Consider the following 8,478-nt stretch of genomic DNA (forward strand, 5'->3'; position numbering starts at 1 on the left):
CAACAAGTATTGTATTTGGTCAAAATAGCTCCCTTCTATTCCTAGAGAGAAGGTAGTTATTTACTTACTTGGAAATCTTAGGAAGACTGAGCTGTCCGAGTTAAGCAACTGAAGGAGAGATTATTTCTAGGAAAACCTGCTCATCAGAATTTAGACCCCTTCTACTCACTCATGCAAGCAAGGCAGAGCTGGTTAAAAGAAACCTCTAGAACACAGCAAAATGCCAGGAACTAGTTGAATACAGGCAAACAGCTCTTCAGGAACTGGAAATTCTTTCCATGTCAAGATCCAGGAACTTTACTATTTGATGTTTATGGGGTATTTCTGTGTGTTAGCCACCATTCTGGGATATTCCTTGCAGGTAGCAATGCACTGCTCCCAAGGAGCATGGTAAAACAACTGCTTGCTGCCTTAACTGAACAGCCTGTATGTCCCAGTTCCACTTGCACATGAGTAAGTTTGAAAAGCTCATCAGAAGCCATCAGGCTTCAGAGTCCCCATATAACCAAAGCATGTAGTAATGTAGTTTTGGGTGGTTTGGTTTCTGATGCAAGGGAACATTGATTCCTCTGCTGATACAGAGTGTAGTTATTTGGTATGGTGTACAAAATGTGAGCATCATGCTGGGACAATACTTTCTGTAAGGAAAACTGAGGCATGCACAATTATGGAACTGATGCCTTCAGAGGCTTTGACAGCCTGTGTGCATGCTCAGCCCTACACTACCTAAAAGGGAGACTTCAGCTCTGGTTCTTGGGATGCTGTTGATCTCTTGGTATGTTCCTCTGTCAGGTTTGCATAGCTGCTGTTTTGCATACAGAATCTTTGCTGAATTCTGAGAGGAGAAATTTTTTGCAGTTTTCTAGAGATCCCTGGGGTCTGAATTTTCTCCCATCTGTATTCCTCTCTGGATGGACAGGAATGTTACCCTCTCTTTCAGAGGAGTTGCAAGAGCATTGGAGCTATGTATTCTTGAACCTTGCCTGTAGTTGTGGTGTCTGTTTCCACCAGGTGACTCACAAAGCAACAGGAAAGGTGATGGTGATGAAGGAGCTGATTCGCTGTGATGAGGAAACACAGAAGACTTTCTTGACAGAGGTAAGAGCAAGATTTCAAAAAGCTTCTGAGCCAGCAGTGTGGTGGAACTCTCTTCCATCTTCTCCAGAGAGACAGTGATCATGCCAGCAACCTGGCAAGAATCAAGGCACTGAGGAGGGAGACATCACATGGGGAAAAGCTGACACAAACTGAATGTTTGCTGCAGTGAAGTGTGACTCACTCACACTGAGCAATAAACGTGGCTTCAGCTCCCAGTTCATTAATTTTTCAATGACAAAAAGCAGTCTAAGTCTGAGACAAATTAAGCTGTGCAAGGATTTATCCCTTGAGCCTTGTGCATAAATACAAGTGACGAGGGCCAATATCAGTAAGATATTTGAGACTCCTACCGTATTTAAGATGAATTATGTTCTTGGTGGCTGCCTAAGGCAGCTCCATGAACACCTGACACTGCTGTGCAGCCCTGACACATGCAGTACAGACCAGATAGCTGCCCTGGAGAGCTCCTGTCTCTTAAAATCCATCAAAACTCAAGGGTGTGCTTCTTGAAAGCTAAGATCAGTTTAATTGCACAGTGTGAAAATGAAGAGGCAACAGTTGATTGACTGCCCTAAGGTCGGAGTTTGAGTGTACTCGGTGATCCCTGGAGGGGACCTCCAGCATTGGAGTGCTTGTCACCACAGAGCAGATCTGTCAGGACTTGTTCCATTCTCTTTGGGGCGGGATGTCTCTGTTTCCCAGGTGAAAGTGATGCGCAGTCTGGATCACCCCAATGTGCTGAAGTTCATTGGTGTACTGTACAAAGACAAGAAGCTGAATCTCCTCACAGAGTACATTGAGGGAGGCACCCTGAAGGACTTCCTCCGCAATGCAGTGAGTATGGAAGCCTGGCAGGCTTCCACTCAACAAGGTTGACTGTTGTTTGTTGTATCAGCCTTTATGGGGCTTTTTGTCAGTCTTCTCCTTCGGAGCTGTGTGGAAAAGCTGCTTCTTTGCTGCCTGAGGCAGGAAGCGCCTTTTTCCTGGGGCTGTATCATCTTTCTCTGATGGCTGCAAGAGTCCCTGTTGCAGAGCAATTGCTGTCACCAGCTGACTGGTAAGTAGTCCCTGACCATTGAGGACTTGTCTTTCAGGACCCGTTTCCCTGGCAGCAGAAGGTCAGCTTTGCCAAAGGAATTGCCTCTGGAATGGTGAGTTGGACTGTCCCTTCATCACAGAGCAAACCTCCAGGGTTAGCTGCTTCAGCAGGGTGGTGTATGAGGGGTGTTGTGGATGCTCCCTGACTATTAGCAACTGGTTGTTGAGGTTGGTAAATGTGAAGGGACATAGTCACCTGAGAACCCCTAACACCACATTTTCTCCCTCTGTTCCAGGCTTACTTGCACTCCATGTGCATCATTCACAGAGACCTGAATTCACACAATTGCCTAATCAAGTTGGTGAGCTACACCTCTCCCTGCAGCATGCTGCTCCCCTCCCTGTCATCTGCCTCCCTTGGTTTTCTCCACATGATGTTCCCTCTTCTGTCAGGGTGGATCTGATTTCAGAGAGGGTTTTAGTGCCCTAAACAAGGGAGATTCATCTTCACATAGGATTTTCCAGACTGATGTAGCTTTCACTGTTTCTTATTTCTGTTGTCTAACCCCCTTTCCTGTGGTAGCATCTCCTGTTAACAACTGTTGTTAAGAGAGTTAGTACAGCTCTGTTTTATCTCAACTATGAAATGTTCTCTACTGCTGCTTCTATTCTTTTAACCACTTGGTGACTCTCTTTAATTGGCACTCAGGATTCAGACAAGTGTGCAGGTGTGTGCAAATGTGTGTGCTCTTTTTTAAATGCTAGGTCACAAGATTTTTCTGTAGCTTCACTTCCTCAAGCCTTGCCCTTGTTTGTATGAGATGAACATGTAGGCTTCAAACGACCCAGGGTGAAAGTCCAATTTAGCTTCCAGCCAGGGAGAAGAATAGGAATGTCTGAAAGAAAAGGTCCAGGTTTGCTCTGGCAAGTGTAGCCCAATTGATCAGTGTTAGAGATCACACAGGAAATAAGACAGTAAAGAGAGGAAATTATGACTTGGGATCATGAATTGGAAGTCTTACACCTGTCTAGGCAGCTTGCTACACCCTTCTAGCTGCAGGAAACCCTTGGTAGTTGCCCTTACAGTGTAGTTGGCAGTGAACAGGAATTGCAGCCTCTTGGCTCCTGGAGGGAGCTGAGAGGAATCAGCAGCTCGTACTGACTCCCGTGTGCAGGACAGGACGGTGGTGGTGGCTGACTTCGGGCTGTCTCGGCTGATTGTGGAGGAGAGAAAAAAGCCCACTTTGGAGAAGCCATCGGCCAAGAAACGAACCCTACGCAAGAGTGACAGGAAGAAGCGCTACACGGTGGTTGGCAACCCCTACTGGATGGCCCCAGAGATGCTGAATGGTGAGACACCGATGCCAGGGTGAGGGTGAGGAGACGAGGTGCAGGGATGATGGGATTACTGAAAGCTGCTGGGCCCTAGGAACAATCAAACCTATTAGAGCCCGTGGTTTTAGACCTGCTAACATGCAAGCTTATTTATACACACAGGCACCCTAGCTGCACTTCTCTTGCAGTACCTGAGCTGATAAGCCTTTGTGCCAGCTGAGGTGATCATAGAATCATAGAATGTTAGGGGTTGGAAGGGACCTCTAGAGATCATCTAATCCAACCCCAATGCCAGAGCAGGATCACCCACCTAGGGCAGGTCACACAGAAGTGCATACTGATGGGTTTTGAAAGTCTCCAAAGAAGGACAGTCCACATGATGTTTTTGGGCTTCGTAACAGTATTCTTCATGAGGGCAATAGACCTAAACTTGCTGTGATTCAGTAACAGGGAAGACAAAAGAAGCCTGAAATAAGACTGAACCTGAGATCAATTTCTGTTATAGCCTCATGCTTTGGAACTGCCCCTTGAGACAGGGCATTGTTAAACTACAGGGTAAGGCTTATGTGTGCTGTTGTGTAGATCCAGGGAAAGCCAGCTGCTGCCAGGTTTGCTGCAGCCTCAGGAGTGGGGTGGGACTTGTCCAAGTACAAGGAAATCTGGTTTTAGGTATGCAGCCCTCAATTGCATTAAGGATGAGCTGTGTCCCTTAGGGGAAAAACTGAGCCTGCAGGAGTTGGTGAGGGTGAAATACAATAGATACACTTTCCTCTTAATGGGTAGGTCTGTCTGACCAGGTTGGGCAGTTTGGCTGGCTATGATATCAGTATTGTCCAACATAGTCCACCAGGGAAGGGAGTACTTGGCTTCTCTCCCCCATCTCATTTCTTCTCCATGTTGCTTTCTTGTGTGCTGTTCAGTTTTCCTTCTCTCAAGGCTTACAGGCCCTTCTGGAGTCTGAGGCAGCTCCTCAGAGCCTGTCTTAGTCCTGGCACTTGTCAGGAGAACAGCACGAGCATAGTCTGACATCACCTCTGAGAGCAAGGCTGTTTACCAGATACTGGCTGGGGAGGGGTGTGTCTGTAAGCCGATAATGGCATGCTGGAGCCAGGCTGCTTTCCCAGATGGAAAGTGCTGCTAGTGTGTAATTTATTATCCCTGCAGTCACTGCAGCAAGGACTGGGCATTTGTTGGCTGCTGGGGAAGCTGAGCACTGACTCAGTGCACTGTAGAGATGCACTAGAACAGCAGCTGATGGGAATGGGCAGAAGCTTTCCATAGTTATCCCTAGAATTTGCTCAGACCTCTCATACACAAGGCTTCTTCTGTGTGTTGTCCTTTAATCCCCCAGCAGAAGAAAGAAGCAGGGTTAAAATATGTGATGGCAGTGTATAGGAAGATGCAGTTGGTTTACATCTTGGGACAACTGACCCTGCTCAGATTTAAGCTTTTCTTTGTCTTCTGTTTTAGAACCTGCCAGGGAGCAGGATTAGATAAGCTTTGGACTGGCAGCTCCTGGAATAGCTGGATATGGAACTGTCTTTCACAGACCTGAATGGCTTGTTTCTTGCAGGACAGAGCTATGATGAGACAGTGGACATCTTTTCATTTGGGATTGTTCTCTGTGAGGTAAGACCAGGACATTTCATGGCATCTTTAATGGATTTCTTCCCCATTGCCATCTCCTTGCACAGTGTATCAGCCAGTTCTCTGTGGCTTGAGTGTGCAGCCTGTGACTAACAAGCTTACCCTGCCTCTGTTCCTTTAAGGAAGGTAACTGTCTTGTAACTTTTTGGTCCTGGAGAGAGTTTCTTCCTGGACTGAAAGAAATACAGAGGCTCCTCCTGGACTGAGAGAATCTTTACAAAAGTCCTTTGAATTCTGATTGAAACTAGACATATTCCCTAGAACTGTGATACTTTTTTCTTTCTCCAATACCTCATTAAAAGAACAATAAGCTGTATAATCTCAGCAAATTCAGGGCCTCCTCTGTGGAGGGCACTTCAAAGGAAAAACTGAAACCTCTTTGCAGGTCGATTAATGAAGCTTGCACCCTAAGTCTGTTGGCTTAGTTTATCTCTGAGCCAATGCACGGTCTTACCATCCTGTCAGGCTCTTCCATCTGCAGAACAAAGAGCACCACTCAAAAGCTGGAGGTATTTTCAGCTTAAAAGGTGTGTAAGACAGTGGAAATAGAGATGAATAGAGGTGTTCTGTGTACATACAATGCAGCAGTTACAGGAACACCAGGGGAGACCAGCACAATTTAATCTTCAAAGTTTTGATTAAGAGGACAAAAAAGATATCTGTGCATAACTCTTTGTGGCCTCATCTGGAGCTCTGTTTACACTGGGCCCTTCTCTCAGAGAACATTGTGGTTGTGAGTGATAGATTTAGGAACTTGAAAAATCTGTGTGCATGATTGAACCAACTGTTTCATCTAGAAAAAACACAAAGGAGTAGTAGCATATGAACATTTTCCTTGTTAGCAAAATAAAGATGTTAACAAAAGAAGCTACACACTCAGATAAGAAAACTACCCTGCCAAAATACATAATGGGCGTTCCACTGTCTGGTTTCAGGATGTGGTTGTCCTGCTGAGTTACTGGCATAGAAAAGCCTGGGTGGTTATAAATAACAGCCTTTTTGTGACACCCAATGAGGCTTTAAACCTAATACTCTTCCCCGTGTGAGAGTCTGAATTGATATTGACCTTATCTGAGTCCACATCACCCCAAAGCTCTCTGCTGTCGGTTCCTTCCCTCTTACTACACTTGGGAGTCCCCTACTGCTGGAGCGGGTGAGTGCACCTCAGCGGGGTGGGTGGGGAGCACTGGGACTTAGGAGTGCTGGGCCAGGGCTTCTCTCTGTTCCACCCAGCCCTTTCTGCTACCAGTTCTCACCTGACATGTCCTGGGCATTGGTTATGGTGGTTCTCTCCACCCCTGCCCTTTGGCTGTGGGTAGGGCTGCATCTGCCAGTAACAGAACAACTCGGAATTTGTGATGCTATTGACTTCACAGCATTGTTTAGGACAGGCTTTGTAGACAGAGGAGCTTTGCTGGTGGTGTGGTAAGATTGTGTGAGAGGGGAGAGATGGGATGGTGATGCAGGTAGTGGTGATTACCTGCAATCAAGTGGGGCTGCAGCATCTCCAGCAGCATATAAAGCACTGTAGCTGACCCTGCAGTGAGACACTGGTGAGCTCTCTGGGAGGTGCACGTCATCCTGTATCTTCTAGCAAGGAGACCCTGGGGAGAAAGAAAAGGCATCTGGGCCTTCCTTCACAGTAGGAGCCCCATACCAGGTCTTGGAATTTTCATGTGAAGTTTGTCTTTTTTATTCCCTTGTGCAACCAGCCCGATTGGGAAGGAGGAACAGTGTTTCTGTTCTTTCCCTTTCACCTTGCTACACTGAAGGAGCCTCTGCCCAATGCTGAAGCTGTTTGTTAACACTCTGGAACTGTTGCTGTACTTGAGTGCTCCTCTCATTTTTCCCTAGATCATAGGCCAGGTTTATGCTGATCCTGACTGTCTCCCACGCACACTGGATTTTGGCCTTAATGTCAAGCTGTTCTGGGAGAAGTTTGTTCCTGCTGACTGTCCTCCAGCCTTTTTCCCTCTGGCTGCTATTTGCTGCAGACTGGAACCAGAGAGCAGGTGTGTCTGGGGTCCCTTTTTGTAAACCTGGGGGATCTGTCTGTATCCCTTTAGTGGAAGGGTTGGTCTGCACAGAGGGTAGAAGAGGGCTATAGTCCAGCCTTCTGTGGGAATGCTCAAAGGCTTCCACATGACACAAGAGTCATCAGCTTGGAAGAGAGACTACTGTATATGGTGGAGGTCTCTGAAGCCATTTCTGAGACAGGGCAAAGGAGGAGTGATTGCTCAGGGCTTCTTACATAGAAGAAGTAGGGGCAGACCTTGGCAGCAGCTTTGAAAGGTGAAAACTTAATTTTATTTCAGTTGTGAAACTTGTAGCTTCAGAACAGTGTTGATGCCAAGTGGGTTCCAGAAGAGCTGGACCTGCATGGTCATTCCTGTAAAAATGGGCAGCCCAGACAGAAGGGAACTTGGCAATATTGGAAGTTGAATGCAGAGGGATCATGTCCCTGCTCACAGCTCTGTACATGGGACAGTGGCCTGGAGAGACAACTGGCTTAGCTATTCTGCTTCCTCTTTCCCACTCACATTTCCTCTCTACTGCTTCTAGGCCCCCTTTTTCCAAGCTGGAAGATTCCTTTGAAGCTCTCTCTCTCTACCTGGGAGAACTTGCCATCCCCCTTCCATCTGAGCTGGAGGAGCTGGACCACAACGTGAGTGTGCAGTATGGACTGAACCGTGACAAGCTACCTGAAAACACAACCTAGTCAGCCCATCCTGCTGCCTGCACCAATCCCATTGGAGCTGAGATGAGTGACAGGGAGGGAGATGCACTTCAGCCACTTCCAGGGCATTAATGGGGCACCATGCTGTGCATTTGCTGCATTGCCTCTCTCTCCCCACCCAGCACCCCTCCTCTTGGACATCCTGATCCACTGTGGATTTCTGGCATGTTTCAGAAGCAAAAAGGGCTGTTTCTTGCCAACTGCACCTAGGAAAGCTGCTCAACACTATTTTTTTTAGCTAGAGAAATGTTTCTCTGGCCTTTTCAGGCTTCTTTACTGTGGTGCCTTAGAACTTGGTTGCAAGCTGTGAAGCCACCCTGGCCTGCCTGCCAGGGAGGGAATTGCTATAGGAGACTCTCCTCAGCAAGGACCAGCACTTCTGGAACTGCTTCTCCCAGCGACTGCCCTGCTCAGAAAGCTGGGGAAATTGGACATCTGGCAGAAGGCCCCACCAGGACAGCGTGTGTGTGTATGTTTGTGCATGTGTTTTTCAGAACAACCCACTGAGATTTTGGCCTCCAATGTGCATCAGAGGAGGGAGTGAAAAGCCCCAGGAATTGGGCAGCTCTCCTGAAATACCTTATCTGTGGGGAAGAGTGTATAAATTTCTGTTTTGGTTTGTT

At 47.2% G+C, this 8,478-nt stretch overlaps 1 protein-coding gene across 4 annotated transcripts in view; it reads left to right on the plus strand.

Moving 5' to 3' along the window:
• Positions 1-8,478, plus strand: part of LIMK2 (LIM domain kinase 2) — a 30,450-nt gene extending 21,972 nt beyond the window's left edge. For all 4 annotated transcript variants that reach the window (XM_051634237.1, XM_051634235.1, XM_051634236.1 and 1 more), the window contains 8 exons: positions 1,012-1,098; positions 1,801-1,932; positions 2,193-2,249; positions 2,433-2,498; positions 3,312-3,486; positions 5,045-5,100; positions 6,973-7,130; positions 7,681-8,478. In XM_051634237.1, coding sequence (XP_051490197.1) covers positions 1,012-1,098; positions 1,801-1,932; positions 2,193-2,249; positions 2,433-2,498; positions 3,312-3,486; positions 5,045-5,100; positions 6,973-7,130; positions 7,681-7,837 — 888 coding nt within the window. In that variant the 3' untranslated portion in view covers positions 7,838-8,478. The remainder of the gene's footprint in view (positions 1-1,011; positions 1,099-1,800; positions 1,933-2,192; positions 2,250-2,432; positions 2,499-3,311; positions 3,487-5,044; positions 5,101-6,972; positions 7,131-7,680) is intronic.

Source organism: Apus apus, chromosome 16 (genome assembly GCF_020740795.1).
Source record: "Apus apus isolate bApuApu2 chromosome 16, bApuApu2.pri.cur, whole genome shotgun sequence".
Classification (NCBI taxonomy): Eukaryota; Metazoa; Chordata; class Aves; order Apodiformes; family Apodidae; genus Apus; species Apus apus.